This window comes from Aedes albopictus, chromosome 2 (genome assembly GCF_035046485.1).
Source record: "Aedes albopictus strain Foshan chromosome 2, AalbF5, whole genome shotgun sequence".
In the NCBI taxonomy this organism is placed as follows: domain Eukaryota; kingdom Metazoa; phylum Arthropoda; class Insecta; order Diptera; family Culicidae; genus Aedes; species Aedes albopictus.
This window is the reverse complement of record NC_085137.1, coordinates 475,245,254-475,270,253: the sequence shown is the minus strand read 5'-3', so window position 1 is coordinate 475,270,253 and position 25,000 is coordinate 475,245,254. Positions and strand designations below refer to the sequence as shown.

The 25,000-nt window shown below is 39.5% G+C and overlaps 1 protein-coding gene across 4 annotated transcripts in view; it reads right to left on the bottom strand.

The window, feature by feature from the left end:
• Positions 1-25,000, bottom strand: part of LOC109418026 (protein spinster) — a 127,256-nt gene that overhangs the window by 21,017 nt on the left and 81,239 nt on the right. The window contains exons 2-7 of one of the 4 annotated variants that reach the window (XM_029856127.2): positions 15,568-15,925; positions 15,180-15,506; positions 14,843-15,104; positions 9,781-9,879; positions 1,116-1,428; positions 514-895 (exon numbers count right to left, since the gene is read on the bottom strand). In XM_029856127.2, coding sequence (XP_029711987.2) covers positions 711-895; positions 1,116-1,428; positions 9,781-9,879; positions 14,843-15,104; positions 15,180-15,506; positions 15,568-15,925 — 1,544 coding nt within the window. In that variant the 3' untranslated portion in view covers positions 514-710. Of the gene's footprint in view, positions 1-513; positions 896-1,115; positions 1,429-9,780; positions 9,880-14,395; positions 14,658-14,842; positions 15,105-15,179; positions 15,507-15,567; positions 15,926-25,000 lie in introns of all 4 variants that reach the window. The other 3 variants (XM_029856126.2, XM_029856129.2, XM_029856128.2) reach the window with 3 other exon arrangements.

Below are 25,000 nucleotides of genomic sequence, written 5' to 3'. Positions count from 1 at the left end.
TCGTTTATTTCTTCTAGATATTCTATAGTACCTGAAAAATTTGCCTACAAAAGCCTTGAAAAATTCATATGAAAATGTTGCATCAACTAAACACTAGAATGGGAAAAAATTGTGAGCTCGTTCCATATTAACAAAAAACGGCACATGATCTATTTCATTGAAAACTATTTATTCTTGAATATTCATCGAACGTTTATTGACTCGCGGCCAGAAAAGTTAGAAAGCTAGGAAAGTAATTTGATCATTCATGTCATTTATTCATGTTTTAGCTATCTTGATATCGAAGGTTTTACTCTTGATTTGGCTAAATATTTACAACTACTATTTCTTTGCTAAACAAGAAATAAGTAAATAAATCATAAAAATATAAATCATAAATCAGAAAAATAAATAAACTAAAAAGTGGACAAACATTTCACACATCACACTAACAAAAATGAAAGGAAAAGATCACGTAGACCAACAAACACTCGACAACAAACACAACAAATAGAAACCGCTCATGACACTAACCTAAATGGCTACAATGGGACACAGTCAGTGTAGTGCTCAACACTTGTGCGGTTTGGTGAGTGGCATTTGGTTCTGGGTTCGAACGAAAGTAACAACAACGGATTGGTAGGCACACCGTTTGGATCCTGCGTCCCGTCCTGCGATCTTTAGGATCCAAATGACACTACCAATTAAATGATCTCGATTGGCGGTTGCTGTTAGGACGATGACGATGGACAAATGGCTCCCGACGACTGTCGTCGTTGGTTTTGCTGTTGCTGTTCTGGGTGGTGATGGTGACGGCCACTACGCTGCCGTTGATGGGCTGATGACAATGAAGGGATGCCGTTTGGCTCTAGCGTTTCCGAACCGGATGAGCTTTCGCTGAGTTCTAGTTCGCAGCCTTAATGTGATGCGCACGAAAATAAAAAAGCAAACGCAAAAATGTTCGAACGAGAAGAACAAGATTTATACGCGTTAGCTACTAACATGTGTGAGGTGGCAACGATCAATATGCACGGATGGACGCGGTTAGTTACATTTTTTTCAGATTTCAGTTAAAGCGGCTAGAAAGCGATCTTGAGAGTTGGATGAGGATAACTTGTCGCAAGGGAGTGTCTTACCTGCCACTGCTCGTTCGACGTTTCGTCGGTCCCGCAGAATGTACATCGCCGTCAGGAGGAAGAACACGCCACCGATGATTTCCACGAAGCTGGTCGAGAACAGAGCGTACTGTAGCGCACGGAACTGAACCGATGCCGTATCTTCATCAGCGGCCTGTGGAAGTGGGCTCAGGGTGGTCGTGGTGGTGGTGGTTGTGCTGGTAGATATCGTGACATTCTCTGCCAGCTGAGAATAGCTGGTTAGATCCGGAGGGAAAACGGCAGCGACGCCGACTGCCGATAGCCGCAGTAACCGCTTGATGGCTTCTGAAATCTGTGGCAAAAAAGAAGAAGGTATATTATATGGACGTATTTGAAGAAATGGAATAACAAGAAAGTGCCGTATTACTATAACTCATTACTATTTGCGGTACATAAAAAGGTAGGTAATCTACGTAGCCTACCCCTGCGACTACTCCTATAACTTAGACCCTATGAGTTATTATTTCACCTTGAACTTGAAAGCTGCTAAAGTAGAGACATTGCTGAAAACTTTATGTAGCCTAAGTGTCTCGTGACCGTGAGCACACATTGTTCCTTCTAAGGTCCGTCTGATCTGAATGTTTCGTTCGATTGCTCATTGGGTTCTGCTTTCTATTTTGGAATTAAATTTTTCTCGCTGCATAAGTGTTAGCAAAACACTTTTGGAGAGCTTTAGCTCTATAAACTATTATTCAACTACAGGATACGGTTATCTGGAGTCAGGTTCTGAAGTTTTTGAAGAAAATGTCAGCTGTGGAGCGGATCTGGTTGGATGGTTAGAACACTTGACTATCACGCCGAGGACCTGGGATCGAATCCCACTCCTGACAAACTCACAAAATGTGAGTTCTTCCTTCGGGAAGTAAAGCGTGGGTCCCGAGATGAACTAGCCCAGGGCTAAAAATCTCGTTAATACAGATAAAAAAAAAATGTCAGCTTTATACAACATTCCGTTAATAGATATATATTTGGTAAGCTTCAAAACCCGACTCCTGATATTCGAGTTCGACCTGTACTACTGTTAGATTGGTTTGGAAGATCTTTTGAAGGGATCCCTGGAGGCATGTTTGAAATAAACTGGGAAGGAATTCGGGAGAAACTGTTGAAGGAATTCTAAAAATTATTACTAAAGAAATACTCAACAAAAATTTGAAGTAGTTACTGCTGCAGAACTCCAAGGAACAATTATTTGAACAACTTTGAGAGGTATTCTAAATTTTAGAATGAATTGCTACAGGAATGGAACTCATGAAACATTTTTTTTAATGATTTACTGACCGATTTCTTCATCCTCTCGATTAGCCTAGGTTCATTGGATGTACACCGGTCGATGAAACTAGGAAGGCACCCGTCAAACTTGTTTACAAACATAAGGAAACAGACGTATGAGTCTCCTCACATTACCCAATTCATGGCAATGAGAAGGCGGACTCTTGCAAATGTGGGCCCATAATGATTTTTCCATCTAGTGCTCCAGAGCTCTTTTCAAGGTTGGAAAAATGGTTGGTGAGATGACCAACTGGAACAGGGATTGCATTGCATTATTCCCGATGTTTCTTAGAAAGTCTGATATTATGTTTTTTTTGACGCAGTTTGGTATTATGATACCGAAAAAACGAACATATTCCATATTCCTCAAACATGCCTATTAATTTCAAAATTCATGCTTGAAACATCTAAAGCTTATACTAAATTTACCAACTATGTGTTTTTGTTTTAATTTAGAATTCCACCCTGTTAAAAAACCTACTTGTGAAACAGGCGAAATTTCACTTTTTGGTAACTTTTCGAAAAGTACATAAAAAATTTCTCAAATATTCACAAGTTAATCAACTAGTTGTCTATTAACAGTCGTCTGGGAAAGATTGGGCTAATCTACATGAAGTTGATGCAATTCTAATGAAATGCATATCTATCTGAAAGCGATTTTAAAACTGTTACATCCCTGGATTTATTGAACCGAATGAAAACAATTATGATCATCGTCTGATCAATCGTCTGAACATTTCTCGCAAATTCTTCTTCAGATTTATCCAAGACATCGTGCTAAGATTTTTTCTGGAATCCCTCTTACATTTTCTTCAGGAATTTCCTCGAAAGGCTTTTTCAAGAATACCTCCAAAGGCTTATTCAACAATTATTTCCTAATTTCTTTGAGTATTCTAAGATCTTCATTGAATGGAATCCAACCGATTTTTTTTTAAGAATTTTAGAAGTTCCCCAAAGGATTTCTCAACGAATCTAGAAATTCTTTTTTTTCTTCAATTATTGTATATTATATATAACTTCAGAAATTCCCCAGCGACCCTTATCGAAATTTCTCCAAACATTAGCCAGAGAATTTCTACAAATTTCTCCCCAGGCATTCCTCTTTGGATCCTCAAAAAAGATTTATCCAGAATTTTCAGATTGTTTACAAATATTTCTAACGAATTTTGTTCAAAGATTCCTTTCAAAGAATGTCCAAGATTCTTCCAAGATTCCTTGAAATGTCTTTGAAAAAAAATGCCTGAATTTGTCCGAGAAACCTTCCTCAAAAGTTTTTCAGTATGATTCTCTTGAGAAAAAAACGAGAATCCTCCAGAAATTCTTTCTTGATGTTCTTCAGAATTTTGCCAAGAATGTAAAAATATATAAATTGCTCTGAGAAGTTCCCGAGAAGTTTGCTTACGCTCGCTCAAAAAAAAAAAAAAAAATTAGGAGGACCTTCCTTTGAGAAAGTCTTTTGAAAAGTTTTCCAGAATGATTCCCTTCAAAATTTCTTCTTTGGAAGTTCATCCAGGTTCATACTAAATTAACGATGATATAATTCCTCTAAGGATTGCTCGAGAAATTAACATTTTTTTAAAGAATTTCTCAAGGAATTTCCCCGGGGACTCCTACAGAGTTTATTTTTTTTTCCTTCCGAGGGTCCTTGTAGAACTCCTGTATAACTATCCCCGAAGATTCCTCTCTAAATTACTTCAAAGATTCCTACAAAATGTCCTCCGAGGATAATTTCAAATACAGTTTCTTACCAATTTTGGCAACACGTTGGCAAAATCGGTAAAACAATGTGTGCTTTTATGCGTTATTCTAGCTTATATCATGAATATAGCCTATTTACAAGTTATAAGACGTTTCCTGCTAAAAGACAAGTAAATCCAAAATAGGTATTTAAGACGATTTATTCGCATATCTTCCGAAGATTCCCACACAAACAGAAATTTCTCCAAGGCTCCTTCTAAAAAAATCAACAAGAATAACCTCAGAAATTTCTACAAAACACAGAAAAAACCCAGGAAAAAAACATATTATTTTGCTCGAGGGTTTTTCTAGAAATTCTTTCTTAAATTCCTTCAGAAATTATACAATGGATAGGGTATCGCGCTACTTGGGCGGTGGTTTTCTTCGTCTGTTATTTTCGTCTGTTTTCCACTGTAACTGGGTCAATTTTGAACTGATTGACTTGAAATTTTGTACACGGGTAGATACTATACCTATCTCACCGCATTCCAATAATTGTGTCAATTGGTTCAAGATTGACTGAGTTATAGTGGAAAACAGACGAATATAGAAGCCACCGCCCAAGTAGCGCGATTCCCTATAACAAAATAATATGAATTGGTCTGAGAATTTCTCCAGAAGCTTGCTTAGGCTTGCTCAAAAAATGATGAAGGGTCATCGTCAAATCCTCTAGTATTTCCTCATGGGATTCTTTCAGAAATCCTCCTGGAATCGATAGTTGAAGGCAGCTTTTTCGACATTCCTCGCATCAAAACGAAGGCGCCACCGTATACGGACTTTAACATTGTGACAGTGCTACTTTTGCTAGGAATCAGAGAGGTGCAGCAAGAGTAAACCTTTTTTTCAGAATGGTACTGAGCATTCCTCTACATAGTTCCTGCTTTCAAAATGTGTTGTCCGTTATCCAGAAATATATTGGATTGATTCCGACAAATAGATTTTTTTTTTCAAAGTAGCTCAGGCTCCGGATTGCTCCTAGTGTCTTGCCCCTAGCTAGGCTATCTGTTTGTAAAGACAGCCGTTTTGGTTATTCCAAGTAATTTGATTTTTTTTTTATTTTAAAGTAATATTTCAAAATCAATTCAAGACATCTATGAATCCTCGATAGAAAGCTCATAAAAAAGCAGAAAGTAGTGGTTGAAAAATCTAGGAGGAATTTCACGGTATAATCAACAAAACTATTCTTCAATTGTCCTCCTAAAGAGAGGTTATGTTTTGTGAAATCCCATTTTGTATTTTTGTAATTCAGTTGTTCGAGATATCCTTTTTTGTGAAAACCGGGTAGAAAAAATCGAAAACCGGATAGAAATAATCGATAAAATTGATGATCAAGCTGGTAGGAAACTGGTATTTCCTTTTCAAACTTCCAAATTTTCAGGAGATAATTACTTCTTCTTCTTCTTCGCTAAATGGAACTGACGGCGTAACAGTGAAATCAAAAGCTGATTTATGCCAATGCCCGATGTCTAATAAAAAAAATATGGATTTTTTTAATAGAAAATTAAATTTTTTGTTTAACTTCCTTCTAAATGATAGTATGATAGTGATAGGTCACGCGTGTGATTCACTAATCATGTTATTTAGCAATTGAAAACAATCCTGTGAAAACAGCTTAACCTCGTAGATTTCTTTAAAAAAAACAATTCTAAGGAGGTGAGGTATCATTTCGAAAGGAAGCATATTATAACAGCTTCACAGGACAAAATAATAGTTATTTATTTATTTATTTTTAACTGTAAATTTTGGAAGAGGGATAAAATAATAGTTATTTATGTAACGAGTTGCAAAAAGTTATTTTATGCAATTCAGTGTCATAATTTCTATTTTATACTATTCATTTCAGTATCAAAATGGCCAACTTTTCCGTACCGGTTCATAATGCAACTGAAATGAGTTGCATAATGAAAAATAGTTGCATAATGTTCATAATGCAACTCATTTGAGTTGCATTATGAACATTATGCAACTCAAATGAGTTGCATTATGAAAAAAAATCATTGCATAAAATTTTGTATGGAACTCATTGCAAAACTCGACTTTTTCAGCACTCTTCGCCTCGTTGGATAAATGTACGACTCGTGCTGAAAAAAATCAACTTTTTGCAACTCGTCACATAAATAACTATTTTTTTAACACGTGTCGTACATTTATATTACGACTGCTGTAAAAAACGAGTTTTGTGACGAGTTTCATACAAAATTTTATGCAATGTTTTACCCTTCTTACACCCATAAGAAGGGTATAAATATCGCTCGAAAAACCGACTTCCGATCCGAGGCCCGGAGGGCCGAGTTTCATATACCAATGAACTCAGCTCGACGAACTGAGCAAATGTCTGTATGTGTGTGTGTGTGTGTGTATGTGTGTATGTGTGTATGTGTGTGTGTGTATGTGCGTTACAAAAAAAAAGTCACGCACGTTTCTCAGCCGTCTGTCAACCGATTTGAGTTCTCTTGGAAGCAAATGAAAGCTACTACATCCTAGTAGAACGCTATTGAATTTTTTTTCGATTGGACGTTTGGTTACCGAGATATCTCTCGAAGAGTACTTATGAGTCATACTTCTAAACTTTTTAAGATTTTTGACCAAGTGTATCATAATAAATATTTCGACCGTTTGTCAATCGATTTGGGTTCTCTTGGCACCAAATGAAAGCTACAGCATCCTAGTAGATCACCCAGAAATTTTATTTCGATTGGACATTTGGTTACAGAGATATATTTCGAAGAGTACTTAGGATTTATACAACTAAACCTTTTGAGATTTTTGACCAAAAGTATCATAATAAATATCTTAGCCGTCTGTCAACCGATTTCGGTTATCCTGGCACCAAATGAAAGCTACAACATTCTAGTAGAACCCTATACAATTTCATTAGGATTGGACATTTGGTTACCGAGATATCTTTCAAAGAGTACTTGGGAGTAATATAGGTTAACTTTTTGGGAGATTTTTGACCAAGGGTACCATAATAAATATCTCAGCCGTCTGTCAACCGATTTGGGTTCTCTAAGCACCAAATGAAAGCTACAATATCCTTGTAAAAGGCCTTGAAATTTTATTTCGATTGGACATTTGGTTACTGAGATATCTTTCGAAGAGTATTTCAATAAATTCCTATTTTTTATTATTATATTCACTTGTTATCTTGCATAAGCTTTTGGTCAGTCTAAGGAAAATTATTTTTCTATAAATAATGCTGACCTCATATAAAGTGTATACTAGCAGGTTATTATTTTCAATAAAATTATAAATAACAAATTACAAATAAACAGGAAATCAATGACAACTAACAATATGTTAAATGAAAGCTTTGAATTTATATATTGTGGGAAAAATGCAAGAACTGGACAGCCAAAATAACTAGTAAATGCCAAAACTGATTTATATAGTAGATATATCATTTTTACACCATAACCATGAACACCAAGTACTTCGGAGCTATTTTATTCGACTGATTATAGATATTAGACGAAGTGTATCCCGCTGATTTTCTTATCCATTTGTTAATCGATTCAAGATCTTTTGGCAGTTAACAAAAGATACAATATTCCAGAATATGTAAGCTATTTTTTTAATATTCCGATACAAGTTTCTAGGAGGTGTCTGGCATTTCTGGTAGTTTAGTGCATGGTCTAATACTATTTTGGAAACCAATCCACTAGATGCCAAATCCACAATATTTTCTAGAACTTTTGATCAATCACACAAAATAAATTTGTTAAAAACGAATAATACAACAATATTTTTAATAAGTGTAAGAAGGGTTCTGTTCACCATAGGTGGATTAAATCGGGTTTTTTTTCATAATGCAACTCATTTAAGTTGCATAATGTTCATACTGCCGTAATTCTGCAGAGTGACGTAAGCGCCATTCAAAATTTCGATATTTTCGGGTATATTATATAGGGTAGAAGCTTCAGTTTTGGCCAGTCCGGAGTTTTGGCCATAGTGCGATATTGAGCCTGTTGCGATCTAAATTGGCGTAAATTTATTTTTTACTAGTAGATCCTAATACAATATGATGATTACAGCTGTGAAAACCACACATTTTGATTAAAAACTGGAAGAAAAAAATATATTTCCTTAAAAAATCTGCTCCCATATATCTATTTTGGCCAGGGTGCTTCTAATTTGGCCACTCCCATAAGAAATACACGTGATTGGCCAAAATAGAAACCAAACTTAAGAATATGGCCAAAACTGCGGCAGAGCTTCTATTTTGGCCAGTGCCACTTTTAATACAAAAATCAAGTATTGGCATGATTTCTGCATTTTTCCTTCAAAATATAGATTGAAACCTTTCTTTTGACGCATTGGTTGTTTTCATAAGATTATTGGTTATTTTTATAAAAATGATTTCCCTTAGACTGGCCAAAACCGGTGCCCGCACCCTATAATATCTGGGGATAGGCTTGACGATTAACTCTACCAAGACGAAGTACATGATAGCGGGTAGAGACAGAAGCAGGCCTAGTGGTGTTAGTGCTGAGGTAGTGGTTGAGGGGGAAGTGTTTGAAGTTGTTGAAGAATTTGTTTATCTTGGAACACTTGTGACATGTGACAATGACGTTTCCCGTGAAGTGAAAAGGCGTATTGCAGCTGCGAATAGGGCCTTTTACGGATTGCGTAGCCAGCTTAGGTCCCGTAACTTGCAAACGCAAACAAAATTCGCTCTGTATAAGACGCTGATTCTTCCGGTTGCCCTCTACGGTCACGAAGCGTGGACGTTAAAGGAGGTAGACCGAAAAGCTTTTGGAGTTTTTGAGCGCAAAGTGTTGCGGACAATTCTCGGTGGGAAACAAGAAAATGGAATGTGGCGCAGACGCATGAATCACGAGTTGTACCAAGTGTACGAAGATGCGAATATTGTGAAACGTATAAAATACGGCAGACTTCAGTGGGCTGGACACGTAGTGCGAATGTCGGAAGAAAGAATAGCGAAAACAATATTCAGCAGAGAACCCGGTAGAGGTAGGCGACTTCGTGGGCGGCCGCGAACTCGCTGGCTGCACGCGGTTGAAGAAGATCTACGATCCCTACACGTTCGGGGAAACTGGAGGAACATCGCCCAAGACCGACGAAGATGGTGCTCTACTATACGCTCGGCATTGGAGTAAAGTTACTTTGTAGCCAACAAGGTATCAAGGTAGGTATCTGGGGAAATAATAACACTGTGGTATTCCTGCTGTATTAGAATGCAAGTTCTAGTCGTAATCTATCATCTATGGAAAGAAACTTAGAGGATAAGTAAGAGTTTCATGCATCATAACCAAAAAATGGGCCAAAACTATCAATGTCGCTTACGTCACTTTGCAGAATTGCGGCAGCATAATAGCATAGCATAGCATAATGTTCATAATGCGACTCAAATTAGTTGCATTATGAACATTATGTAACTATTTTTCATTATGCAACTTATTTCTGTTGCATAATGAACCAGACCATTTGTCATAATGATACTAAAATGAGTTATATAAAATACAAATTATAGGTAGAACAGAATTGCATGAAAGTGATAATAAAAGTAAAAGTTATAGAAATATCAAACATTGTAATGAATAAAATAAGGAAATTATAGTAAAATACGGCTTTAATACATTAAACCATGCGGTACTCCAAAGCATCAACTACTCACCTTTCCGACAAAGTATGGACTACCGGCATCCCCGAGCGCGTGCGAGATCAAAATCTGGAAGGCTTCCGCTGTGGAGCGACGAGTAGGCACCACTACGTACTGTGTTTCGAAAGATGGGAAAGAAAATTTGTGATTAGCAGGTTGTCGTTTAGCTTCAGTGTGCGGTGGAAGTGGAATGCAAGTGCTCTGCGAGCGGTAGTCGTCGAATATTCTCACAGAGGGGCAAGGCAGCAGCACACGTATGGAGCGAAAAAGGCAAAACGCGCAAAAAAATGGTTTGGCACATTGCTGCACGATTCGCAGCTAGGCGACAACAGATGCCGCTAGTGGTCATTTATGGAAGCAAGGGGCGAAAGTAGGTGCACGTGTTTTCTGTTCGGTTGGTGGTTAGTGGATGTTTAGTTGGATTGATTGGGAAATATTGAAATTGGTGAAGTAGTTAGTAGGTACGTTGTTACATATAGCTAGGTATTAGCGAGTTTTAGTGTAGGAAATCGATTGTTTGCTTCGACTTAGGTGTGTTAGTATTTCGCGGTTGCCCTATCCTTTTTCAACTACGTTAACATACAGTTCTAGAATTTCTCTTAAACTATCTTAAAGCTAACACTGTACCGATTAGCTTTAAACGAGTCTCAGCTTTGCCCTCAATTGGACAAAAGGTGCAAGATATTTTACTTAGGGGGTTGTCAATTTTGAGTGAATTTTGAGGTAATTCGTAATGCGATTAAATTAAATTGAGTTAACAAAATTAGCAAACAACAAAAGTTAGCAACGAGTGTGTGGTGGTGGTTGAAAAACTAGCAGCGGTGTGTGCGAATATCAAACATCTGTTACAATCTCTCGAACGCTGTTGGTGAGATGGTGATATATTGTAAGCTTAAACCGATGCGAAGCTGTCGTCGCCGTTATAGATTCCTAAGTTCAGAAATTTGCATGTCGATCTGGTGCCGGTCGTCCGGTAGTAAAGAAATTTCCTCAAGGCGAAATGAACCGGAAATGGATTCTCGCATTCAGCTTGGTTAGTGTAGTATGCATGTATTCCTCTTTGTGCGTGGTTACGATCCGTTTGAGCTAGCAATCGGCGGACATCGTACGATAGTTGCACGCAAAGCGTACATCAGTCTCGCCGGCGACGACACCGACGAACGACGCCATCGACGGATGGGGAAGGGAAATGAGAGATATGTGTGTTCTTGACTTTCGAAATAGAGAATGAAGGGGGCATTGTTGATGGTATGATTTTATGAGCGAGCGCAACCCCTTGCTTCTTCTTCTAGACGACTTGTGTGGTGAATCGGGCGTAAGTTACATGCAGAAGAGCGCGTGGTGTGCAATTTATATCGGCGCCGGCCGGTATGAACATGCAATTTCGATTCATGGGATTAGAAGTGTAGGAAGTGCAATGGAGTTTGATGTGGGGCAACTGTTGCAGTCAAGCAAGGTTGAAGAAATTAATTGTATCGAGGGGAGCTTCGTAAATTCAATTCAATAGAGAATAATGGTGGATGGGAAGTACCTTGGTAGTTTACTCGTGGATCAAGAATAAATGGAAAGTGTATCCTGATCAGGGGAGTACGTTTACTGATTTATGACTGGCGCACTTCCGGAGCAAGGTTTATCCGATATCAGAGACACGTTTCCTTCCAATGGGCAATGTTGTTCCATCGCCATAAAATAAGATTATTTCTTCTTCTACCTGAGCGAGTTGAAAATAAAACAGGAATCGGGATAGAGATAAAGAAATAGGAACCGTTACCTGTGGCGTACCACAATGGGTTCAAACAGCGTCACAGTGTTCTTGTATAAAGCGTAAAGAGGCCCTATAGCTTCCTATCACAGCGGATTGAGAACTACATAATATCCCGAATAAGATATATGAAGTCAATTTCTCTCCATGCTTATCAAGTACTTGGAAATGCAGTTTCGCAAAAACTGGTCAGTTTCACAATCGGATTCACAACTATAACATGCAGCTGAATCAGGTTGTTCAATATTCGTCATGAGATAGCTGGGTTTACTGTAATCATCATCATAATGCTGCAAGACTCCCCCTTGGGGGCATCAACAAACACTCTATTCCTTAATCATTGCTTGACAAGAAGAGATGTCGGCTTTTGTGATTTGGTGAATTCAATAGGTAATTATTGGAAATATACCATGGCTCCGTGTGGCAAAAACCAATGTGGCATAGAAACGTGTGTTGTCAAAGGAACGATATCTAAGAAAACAATCAAGCAATGTGAAAAATTCTTGAAAGAACTCTTGTTCTGGAAGACCTCTAGTTCTAGAAGAACACAAGTTCTGGAAGACCTCTAGTTCTAGAAAAACACAAGTTCTGGAAGACCTCTAGTTCTAGAAAAACACAAGTTCTGGAAGACCTCTAGTTCTAGAAAAACACAAGTTCTGGAAGAACACTAGTTCTGGAAGAACACTAGTTCTGGAAGAACACTAGTTCTGGAAGAACACAAGTTCTGGAAGAACACTAGTTCTGGAAGAACACTAGTTCTGGAAGAACACTAGTTCTGGAAGAACACTAGTTCTGGAAGAACACTAGTTCTGGAAGAACACTAGTTCTGGAAGAACACTAGTTCTGGAAGAACACTAGTTCTGGAAGAACACTAGTTCTGGAAGAACACTAGTTCTGGAAGAACACTAGTTCTGGAAGAACACTAGTTCTGGAAGAACACTAGTTCTGGAAGAACACTAGTTCTGGAAGAACACTAGTTCTGGAAGAACACTAGTTCTGGAAGAACACTAGTTCTGGAAGAACACTAGTTCTGGAAGAACACTAGTTCTGGAAGAACACTAGTTCTGGAAGAACACTAGTTCTGGAAGAACACTAGTTCTGGAAGAACACTTGTTCTGGAAGAACACTTGTTCTGGAAGAACACTTGTTCTGGAAGAACACTAGTTCTGGAAGAACACTAGTTCTGGAAGAACACTAGTTCTGGAAGAACACTAGTTCTGGAAGAACACTAGTTCTGGAAGAACACTAGTTCTGGAAGAACACTAGTTCTGGAAGAACACTAGTTCTGGAAGAACACTAGTTCTGGAAGAACACTAGTTCTGGAAGAACACTAGTTCTGGAAGAACACTAGTTCTGGAAGAACACTAGTTCTGGAAGAACACTAGTTCTGGAAGAACACTAGTTCTGGAAGAACACTAGTTCTGGAAGAACACTAGTTCTGGAAGAACACTAGTTCTGGAAGAACACTAGTTCTGGAAGAACACTAGTTCTGGAAGAACACTAGTTCTGGAAGAACACTAGTTCTGGAAGAACACTAGTTCTGGAAGAACACTAGTTCTGGAAGAACACTAGTTCTGGAAGAACACTAGTTCTGGAAGAACACTAGTTCTGGAAGAACACTAGTTCTGGAAGAACACTAGTTCTGGAAGAACACTAGTTCTGGAAGAACACTAGTTCTGGAAGAACACTAGTTCTGGAAGAACACTAGTTCTGGAAGAACACTAGTTCTGGAAGAACACTAGTTCTGGAAGAACACTAGTTCTGGAAGAACACTAGTTCTGGAAGAACACTAGTTCTGGAAGAACACTAGTTCTGGAAGAACACTAGTTCTGGAAGAACACTAGTTCTGGAAGAACACTAGTTCTGGAAGAACACTAGTTCTGGAAGAACACTAGTTCTGGAAGAACACTAGTTCTGGAAGAACACTAGTTCTGGAAGAACACTAGTTCTGGAAGAACACTAGTTCTGGAAGAACACTAGTTCTGGAAGAACACTAGTTCTGGAAGAACACTAGTTCTGGAAGAACACTAGTTTTGGAAGAACACTAGTTCTGGAAGAACACTAGTTCTGGAAGAACTCTAGTTCTGGAAGAACTGTAGACTTCCCATTTGATGGAGTCATTACAAGAATGATGTAGTAGTTCAAATATCAATCTTAATCCGGTCGACTTGATGAAGCCGAGTGTCACTCAAAACTAATTCACTATGGAACTTAAGAAAACGCCTAGTGGAATGAAAAATATGTTTATACTTGAATACTATGGGCGATACAATGGAAGAAAAATTGCAGATGAAAATGAAAGCGTCTTGTACAATGGAAAAATAAATGAAAATGATCGGTTATTAGTGCTGTTCTGGGCATGGCAGGATGAAAACCTTTTGATTAAGTTGGTCAAATACTTATGAAACGATAAAATGAATAGAAATCTGAACAGAAAAGCTTCACGGATTTCCATCGACCGACGTATATACAGCGCATTTATGACTAGAGTTAAAAAGTACCATCCACCAACAGGTTGAGAAAAGGTAGCAGAAAATGTACAAGCGATTAAACAAGTGACAAACACCTAAATTTTGACACTCGGAACTGATGAAGTTTGCTCTGGTGGGACGCAGCCAGGATACAAGCAACGTTCATCAGCTACAAGTTGTTAGAATTCAATCCGAAAACGTTAGACCAAACCACTTGCTCATCTGTGCATTTGCTTCCAACAGCTAGGAGCCGAAAGTTTAGTGTGCCGAAGAATTTCCAAGAGCCTTATTTCTTCCCTCCGTGTGCTGAGAATATTCGAGGCCCTCCTGCACCCACTTACACGAACCATCAAACTGTCTCATCACACGCGGATCACGGGGTCTTCGCTTCTCTTACCAGTAAAATATCCGCCACTATTGCCCAATTGAGATTCAGTGTTAGCTCTGCGAAAAATATTAGAACGTATGCCAGCGTGGAGTTGACGTTGACCGTGAGCATGGCGCCGGCCAGCAGCGGTGCGCTCAGAATCAGCCCGATGGCACAGATGTACGCGTCCGCTCGCGGATATTTGCGATTGTAGCGCTGCGACAGGTACGAACCCAGCGGCACCCCGATGATACCGGTTGCCATCGTGATTGCACCGAAGTTGAACGATACTCTAGGAAAACGGGAATCGGGACGAAAGTTGTTGACAAAAGGTTAGAGATCTTTTTCAAGTTTTGAATGCTTTGAACGATTTTGTAAGAATAAGGGGATTATTAGACGCGAGGCGTGTCCGCGTGATGTCTGCGATCGTCCCTGCTGATGTGGAGAACATTCGGCGAATCCAGCGTAGCTTCTTACCAGCAGTATGTCGGCAACAATCGACCAGGTCAGGTTCAACGATACTTCCGCGAAGAAAACCAAGCAAAAACACCAGGGTCCGCTGTACTTGGTCACTACCAGCGCCAGGTAGATGAGCGGTGAGCTGCAGAACAGTCCCGCTGCGCAGATCATCGGATCACACGAAGGATACTGCGGACGCAGCCTCCTTGCCATGTAGGATCCCGCCGGAACGCCGATCAGCCCCGCTAGCATCGCTATTATTCCGAACTTATAGGATACGCTTCGAGAAAGGTAATTGTTACACACGTCCTGAAAAAGGTCACTAATATGGAAAACATAGAGTTTTGCTACTTACTCGTTGAGGGTGATGTTTTCGTTGCCCGGTTGAGACACCAATCCCAGATAGATGAACTTCGGTCCCCACCAGGCCAGCGCTCCGGCAACGAAGGCAACACAGGTAAAACCAGCCGTGGACAGCATAAACGATGGATTCCGCACGATGTCCTTGATGTCCTCCCGGTAGGAAGTGGCTTGCATGTGATGGGATCCTTCACTTTGTCCACGTTCCGGGTCGCGAATCAGGGCGATCAGGACCACCGCGACGATGCCCAGAATGGGAGTGACCCGAAGGGCCCACGCCCACGATCCGAAGAATTTGGCCGTTTCCGAGCCGACGATGTATCTGAATTGGGCCACAGTTGTTGATCAGTTGTCAACTTTACATATTGAATTAGACGACTTACCCCAACCCGGACCCCACTGGAATGGCAAAGTAGAACAGGGCCAGCATTTTAGAGCGCAAATCCCCCACGAACAGATCGGAAATGATCGTCGGAGCGATCGTACTGTAGGACGCCTCGCCAATGCCCACCATGGCACGGAATGTGATGAACCACCCGTAGCTGGTCATGAAGGACCCGAGCAGGGTCGTCGTGCTCCACAGAAGCACCCCGAGGGCCATGATCCACTTGCGGGACCACCGATCGCCCAGGTAGCCGAACACCGGCGCAAACACCATGTAGAACACCACGAAGGCCGTCTGCAGCAGGCCGCCCTCGTCATCGCCGATTTGGAAGTCGTCCTGAATGTCTTTCAGCACACCTGCCGGAGGAGAAGAGAAGGAGAAACAGAGGAGAGGTTAGATCAAATGTTGATAGTTGCACTGATTAAAAGTTGATGGCTGATCTTCCACATCCAGGGACATTGGAAAACTTGCAGCAAAAAAAAAAATCGTGTTCTGGTTTTAGATTTGAACCCACAATATCGTATTCACTAGACTGGCGTACACCCGAATGAGCAAGTTAAGAGTTCTGCGGAATGGAAAACCAAACTGAACCGGAGATTTATTTTACTTAATTTCTGCTATTTTTATTTAAAGCTCAATAAAACATTCAGGTATTTCAGTAATCTTTTTTTTCAAGGATGTTTGTACCTAGAATAAACTGCCATAATGTTTGAGTTAACCTCCAATATAATTGAATTAACAATATTTATTATTTGCGATAAGTACAATGGAAGCATGAAGTGCCACGGGAAAATACCAGGCCCAGTGTGCTATAGACACCAAGTTGTTCATCAGAGGGCCCATATAGCCGCAGTGATAAACGCACGGGTATTGAGTAAGACCATGCTTAGGGTTCAATTCCCGGTCGGTCCAGAATCTTTTCGTAATGGGAGTTTCCTTACTTCTTTGAACATAGAGTAACTTCGTGCTAGCTTGTAATGCGATATACATAGGCAAATTGATCATTGGCCAGTGGATAACTGTGAAGGTGTTCATAGAACACTAACCTGAGAAACAGGCTTTATCCTAGTGAGAACGATACACCAAGAAGAGGAGACAGAGAAAAAAAAATAGTTCGTTGATCCAAGCGTAGCGATACGTAATATTTTTTTAACGTTTTTATCGTTTGGATAGCCCTGAACTGACTTAAAATTTCGAACAATTTTCAACTGGTTTTACCATGCAGCAGAATACTGCCGCTCTTCGCACAAGTGTCCCATGCAAATAGAATATCTCATAGAATATGAGATAATTATGACAGTTTAGCCATCGTGAAACTGATAGTCTCGAGGTGGTCAATGTACGAGAGTTACAGTGATGGCCAGAAAATAAGGCATCGAGTAGATTTTTCGTATAAAATGTAGTCTTCTGAACAAAGTTTGAGTTTCGCAATGAAGTGGGACTACTTCGGCAAGGCTTCTATTTTGGGCACTTTTCTTCTGTAACTTAGTGAATTTGGAACCAATTCATTTAACTTTTTTGTATGTTTAGTTAAAAAATTCAAGTCTATAACTGCCCAAGTAATTCGGCACCCTATGTTGAAATATTCTAAAGAATCTTGTAGCTGAGCTGAGCTTGAGCTCGATTGGCCGCCCGTAGTTTATAATCCAGCATCGCCAGACCAGTGATACACTCATACAAGGAACCAATGAGATAGCTGCTGGGGACTAACAGTCATCTTCAGTAAGTGTGTTCTTCCGTTGTTAGGCGAGAATGGCACCGGCCAGGTCAATGTGGGAAAGGGAAAGAGAGTGAAGATTGAAATCGCATGCTCACGACAGACCGTCGAGTTCTCTCTACCTAAAAAAGATTATGCAGCGATGCCGGAGTATTTGTGGGAAAGGTCTGTGTGGCAGAGGGATCACGTTGGTGTAGGGATGCCTGGCGTAAGGTGATAAGATCTTGTGCTGATTATTCTATTGTGCGCCACAGTTCGCTGTTTGCATAGCTTGTTTTGTGTTGTGAAGTTGGAAGAAAGAGAAACGGCTTTTTAACCAGTTTCTGATTCTGAAGATGACTAGGAATATACATGAGTTGTATATGCAGAAAAAAGAAAAAGTTGATAGAAAAATACAAAACAAGAGAAAAGAACAGGCCAGGGATTGAACCTATAACCTTCCGCATACGAATCAGAAGCGGTAGCCACAAAATTGCCAAGCCCGTCGTGTAAGTTGAAATAAATAAATTAAGAATAAATAACAATCATTCAACTATTTGGATCTTCAGCGCAATTGACGCCGATCCCATAACGTTCGGCCGCCACTGCCCCATTGGATGAGTGAAAACGAACCGAACATGTCCCCGAAATTTACAATGCTAATTTGGAGAAGCTAGCGGCATGTCGCGCTCGAATTCCAGTTCCAGCGATGCTATTTTTCTCCACCGACGACGACGACGACGACGATGATGTCGCAAAATTTAATATTTGCTCGATAGTAGGTTTTTTTTTTCTTGCACTGAGATATTGAATTGGCCACTGACTGGGTACGACTAAATACGATACGAGGTCCCGTGTTCGCCAATTGGATTGATTTCCGATGCAATTAGCGCAGCGCGGCAAGTGGAATTGGGTGTGATCATCTGTCGTAGTCGTCGGTGTGGAATCACATGAGTTAGTTTCCTAGCACGAATGAGAGGAGGAATTTAGAGATTTACGTAACCAAGTTACTTCAGTCTTCGGAAAGAAGAGATTCACAAAGATATATGCAACAGTAATTGGTCCTTGGGCTGAAGGAGTTTTTTTTTTACTGGAAATGTGAACATGGTTTTCTTCAGAGATTCTCTTAGTGATTGTTCTAAGGATTCTTCTTGCGTTGAAAGTTGTCACGTAAACTACTTCAATACTTTTATCCCAATTACTTATGGATAGTTATTTGGAAAAGAAGATTATCCAATCGGAGATTAAAGTAGAAAATACATGAAAACTTCCATTGTCGGCCATGCCCATCTAGTCCGTTACGAGGACAGGAAAGAATGTAATGATATGACATCTCCATTACCAAAGGTCAGCGACTCACCGACGCCCCCATAGGTGTCAAGGAGTTTGATATTTGGAATGGATTGATTTGGTGTTCACTATAAGCAAGTGATGCGACAAGATTCAGAGTGTGTAACTTTTATTGAGTAGATGAAAGACCAACGGAGTGACGTAGCTAAGAGATTTTATGTCACTCCATGGGCCTTCGTGCTTCATGGATGGAGCACAGGTATTTAGGCCAATTGTCCTGCTGACTTACAAACCATTTAGGCTTAGGCGCCATTGGTCGCTCTCTGGAACAAAAATAACCCCAATTAACCTGCCTATAGCGTTGTGTAGTCTTCGTTACACGGAAACAAATCTGATCCTATTTTTATGATTCACAAATCATAAAACATAAAGGTTTGTCATTTTATGAAATCATGATCACGAATCATAATTTCATAAAATGAGCAACTACTATCATGATTTGTTGCAACCATTTTTATGAGCTCGAACTCATGAAAATTTTCAAGCATTACGCGCACCGCACACCTGTCAAAACGTGGTCATTCAGTGTGTGGTATCGCTGGCGAATGGTGACAAAAATTTAAAAAGCCATTATTTAAATGGGAATATAGATTTGACTTACACCGACACCGACTTTGCTCCAACTGCATACTGCCGGGCCTCTTCATTATTCGCCCCGTACCTATTGGATCCCTTTCTGGCTCGGTCAAACAACAGAATAGTTCCAACCCTTTTCTGACTCCAAAAATTTCAAAAATTGTTTAAAATAAATGATATATCAACTAGAAAATTTATCAGATTCTTAAGCGATGCGCACCCGAAACCGTGATTCGAAATCTCAATAACATGATTTAGCTTCATGGTCATAGAAAATCTGTCAGATTCATAAGCGATGCGCACCCGGAACCATGATCCGAAATCTCAAAAATATGATTTAGATTTATGATTTCAGGAAAAAAGTAACGCATTGGTAGCATTAGAGTAAGGTGGGGCAAAAGTTCGACCCTAGTAGAAATTTCAATATTTTTCAAAAAATCGAAGCAGATAAAAACATATGAATACCGTGTGGTGATTCTACCATCCATGGGCAAAAATATTGCTGAACAAAGTTATGCCAAATGTCTTTTCAGTTTTGAGTTACAACACTTTTTGTATGTGTGTGTTTTATTCGAACTCTTGCCCCACCACTGGGGCAAAAGTTCGAATCAAGTGTTTGTGGAATTTCGCTAACCGTTGCACACTATTTTGACACTTTGGGTATAGGAATACCTAAAACTAATTAATATTTGATGTTAGAACTGGAATACACTTTAAATTTCGATCTGGATTTTACCCAAATTAGGGTTAAATTTAATACACCAAAAATTAGTAGTTTTTTGCCAAATTCAGTTAAAACAACATTTTTTTTCAACTTTGATCGACTTTTTTCACTAATTCCATCATTTTTAGAGATAACATGTACATTTTGCAGAATTTTAGGTTTTTACCTAAAGTTGCTACATGACTCGTACTTTTGCCCCACAATTCGAACTTTTGCCCCACTATGTGTAAAATGTGATTTCCAAATCTTTTTTGCTAAACTTTATACATGCTAAGGCATCTTCGAAATATACCTAGTTACGCCCCAAAATAAAATATCGAACTCGATTTCATTACAATTCCATTCCATGCGTTGTAAGGACCATCGCATATTACTATTTTTTGATGAAAAACCAACTTTTTGTCATAACTTTTCGAAATATTGATCAATTTTCATAATTTTTGGAGTGAGAGACACTTTTCCAAAAAGGCTTCGAACAACCTTGACACTCGAAAGAAATAATTTGAATTGAGCTCAAAAACTTCAAAAGAAACTCTTGCCCCACTCGAACTTTTGCCCCACTCTACTCTACGAGACAATGGATCATACTATCATGATCACAAATCATGGTGTATTTTTATAAAACGAAAATGAATTAGGCTCATGAAATCATGAGTCGTTTTTATGATTTTTGGGAGCACAATTTTACCCGTGTACGATGAATAGTAGGGAAGGGATGATGCCTATTTATCGAAAGGCCGGCGACTAACCGACATCCTCGTAAATAGGAAAGAGTAGGGATTTTGGTTACATAATGGTCTGCAATTCAGTATAATAGTGATTACTCTAAGAATTCTTCTGTAGATTTTCTCAAGGGGTTTAAAAGTTCCTCTAGGGCGTTCTCCAAGGACTTTCTCAAAAAATTATCCATATTTATCCGTTTTTTTGCCGCGATTATTTCAAAGTTTTCGAGATCCAGTGTTTCCTCAATTCGAACTTCATTTTCCGAGAAGGCTCCCAGACCATGTCATACAATTTTTCTGGGGGGTTTTCTACTGATATGGCAAAAGATATCTATAAGGATTTCTCAAGGGGGTCCTTCAGGCATTCTTGCCTCAGCGATTTACCTGGAGATTTGTTAGAAAATTCCTTCATGGATTTTTTGAAGAAATCTTTCAGGGATTTTTTACAAATTTTCACCAGGGTTTCTTGAGCGATTACTTTAGTGATTTCTATAAGATTTTTTTTGTGAATTTTACTAAGGCTTTTACAGGTTCCTTCAAGACTTCCTCTAATGATTTCTTCGAAGATTTATCCTGAGATTCCTTTACGATTCTTCCGGAGATTTTTCTAGAGTAAAACTTTGATTCTTTCAAGGTTTCTCAAAACTTTTCTTTAGAAATTTCTGCATAATTTCTGCAGCGATTTTTTCTTGGTTTTCCCAGGAACCTTTTTTTTGGATGGTTCATAGGATTTCTCGGAGGGGTTCCCATTGATTTTCAAAGGGATACCTACTAAAGCTTACTCCCAGGAGCTCTGTTTAGGCAGTTCTCTATGATATTATAAGTCCTCAGATATTTTCTTATAGATTTCTCCAGCGATTGCTCCAATAACTTTTCTAGTGATTTATCTAAAAACTTCTTCGGAGATTCCTTCTAGGATTTCTTTAAGGATTTTGCCTGGTGTTTGTTTCTCGAAAGCTTCGCGCAGAAATTTCTTCAGGGATTATTTTAAGGATTCCTCAGCTTTCTAGGAGGGTATTATTTAAAAGACTTGTTAGATTTTTTCAGGGATTCCTCTTTCAACAATTCCTCCAAGTATAAAAAAAATCCTCTGCCGTTTCATCAAAGATTCATCAAAATATTCTCTACAAATTCCCTTTGAGATTCATTGGGAACTCCTTGAAACTCGTCTAGATTCATGACGTGTGTTGGCCATGACGTAGAATTCACAATTGAGATTTTTTTTGAAAAAGTGACCATGCCTAATGTGTATGGTATGGCTAATTAAATCAAATCGCAACAAGAAGATTAATCTGATTGATTTATACATTGATGCCTACGTCTGGTTGACCAATTTAAGTGCAGTCATAAAGTTGTACTGTGGCAGTTGATAGGTTAATGCGCATACGGCTTGGAAAAGGGATTCAGAAGTCATGTATTTATGGTCCACTCACTGACTAAAGTCAATGGTGCCTCAAAGGCGTTTGTTGTATGTATAGAAGACCAATTTCGGGTGCATCTTCGATGATTGTATCTAAATATTCTACTCTACTCCTTCAGATGTGAGAAGCGGTAAACTCTGAATTAAAAACGTGTTTGATCTAACGCTTACTGATGTAATAATGATTTATGATTCATGGAGTCTATCTTACTACTTAAAAAAAAAGAGTTTCTGAAAACGTCTCTTACAATACTATTTTGAAGCTTTATCATCTATCAGTTTTCGGTAATCTTCTTCTAGCTGGGATTACATCTCAAATTAGACAAATACTTAACAAGTTATCTGAGAGCGTCCTCACCGAGAACCGAGAACTTTCCATTACCAATTAAACATTTTTGCATCATATTGCAAAGAATTTTTTTTTATATCTGTATTAACGAGATTTTTAGCCCCAGGCTAGTTCATCTCGGGACCCACGTTTTACTTCCCTTCCGAAGGAAGAACCCACATTTTGTGAGTATGTCGGGAGTGGGATTCGATCCCAGGTCCTCGGCGTGATAGTCAAATGTCCGCTCCTCTGCAAAGAAATTGACCATTGATAATGTTGTGCGAAGTACGAACCGAATTCGATCAAAAACGATCAATTCTGACTATACATGTCAATGGTTGCTCCTCCGTGATTGATCTGAACTGGTACCAATTACACTGAGATCCAACTGAATAAGGGGCTGGGACATTCCACTTATTCTCAAAGTGCAATTTTAGCAGCTCATGCATATTCGATCAATAATGGCGCCGGCCAAGTCCTTATAGTCAGCTGGGAAGGGAAAGGAATGTTAGAATGTACTGGTTGTTGCTACTAGAGACCGAGAGCACTCTGCGTCCCCACAACCCTCACGGACTGGGGTATTTGTTAGACGGAAAGGATGGCAGATCTGGGAGTCACCGTTGGGTCGGTGATGCGATCCATGGATAGGGGTTATTTATAGTGTTCGTGATAGATTGTGTGGTGAATAAGGTGAATAAGGTCAAGCGGCACAGCACGCTTTGGTTGCATAACTTATAGGCGTTATATATACGCTGTGCTGTGAGTGGAAGTCGGAAGGGAAGGAAACGACTTTTTTCAATTCGTTTCTGGTTCTAGCGATGGCTATGAACATATGAATATACATGAGTTGTATATGTAGAGAAGAGAGAGCGAGAGAAAGTGGATAGAAAGATACAAAGTAGGATGAAAATGACGGGCCAGGGATTGAACCCATGACCTTCTGCATACGAATCAGAAGCGGTAGCCACTAGACCACCAAGCCCGTCGTTGTGCGAAGTACGAACCGAATTCGGCAAAAAAAAAACATACATAACTAGTGTTCAAGAAGTTGATCCCGAGGTTTTATGGATTATGCTTCTGCAAATCTTTTCAGCACAAAAGCGATTAACACTTATAATTCTGTGAAGAAGATGTAACGCACATCCGACATGAAGGAGAATATTTGATCATATGGTAGCAACTGCGACTTCCAAGCCGAAAATCATCCCAAGTTTCCAGATTCCTTAGTCGATAACTGCCTCTAGATAACATTTTGTAATTAGGAAAATCACTGAAAAGTTCAACCAACAAGTATTATGAACATACTTTCCTTACTTATCCATTTCCAACACTTTCTGCTCCATGATGGCATATTCCTACGCATTAAACTTATCTGTTTTATGTTTTTCATAGTGAGCCACTCTACAACGCATGTAGTAGGTGAGCTAAAAAAGTCGCTGAGATGATAAAACCAATTCCAATACTATGCATATGATTTGAAACATGCCTAGTTACAATGGGTGGCAAACCACTCAGAAAAAATCCACTTGACTTTTAAAAGGTGCAGGGATCCATTTCGGTTAAGTTAATGATACAACACAGCCACTCTCGCTAAAAGGGCAGAACGCACAGACCACATAATTGCTTCGAGAGCCTTCCACCTACGCACATTAATGTTTACTGTTTATATTTTGTGAGTGGGATCCAATTTCCATGAATGGAAAAATAAAGTTCATTCCCCCATTTCTATTCTTCTCAATTGGTAAAAAAAACAGACGTCCACCTAGGTTTCACTTTCTGTTGTTCTAATTGATGCTGTTTGGATAATTTATACAGAGAGAATCCATTTCAAACCAGATCCAGACCAGACTGTTCAGATCATCTATGTATATGCGAGATCGCATCGGGTGGCCGACTATGGTGTCATGTTTTCTAGTAATAAATTAGCTTTTAATATGTTTGGACAGGTTAAATTATGCTGATGCAAGGCATAGCTGACGGAGAGAAAGCGCGTTCTTGGAACGTGTGGTATTTGTTCAAGAGGGTATCCGATGGCTGTTCAAATCTTGACATTTGTCCTGATCTAACACATGTCCGATCACTAATGCATAACTTTTGAAACCAGAACTTCGTACCAGATGGGATCCATCATCGTCACGTATTCAATCATGCACTTATCGATGTCGCCCACCTTCCATCGTGCCCCCAGAACGTCATTCAGTTATGCCACTTAGCATGAAGCCCTTATGCTCCCACGCTCACCATTTTTCTAATATAATCCATTTCTTCGCCTGTCAACACTTATCTCCCAAATGACAAAATAGCTTCTCGCGCGTACAGCATGCAGCCTCTCAACATTCTAGTGCTTTGTTTGTCGGAAACTCTCCTTTTTTATTACATCCACCAGACGGCGTATTCCCGCGTGCCGAAAGATCGTAAAACTATAGCTCGTCAGCCCATTCCGGTCCGGGAACCGGGCCCAGGCCCGGGAGAAGTTCAGCAGTTCCAATAACGATAATGCGCCCTTTGCGGCTTACCACTCAGTTCCCGCCGAAATGTTTATTGTTATTGAAATTTCCGGCTCTCCTGAGCTGTCGTCGTCGTTCAAGACAAGCTGAAACGATGCAACGCAACAG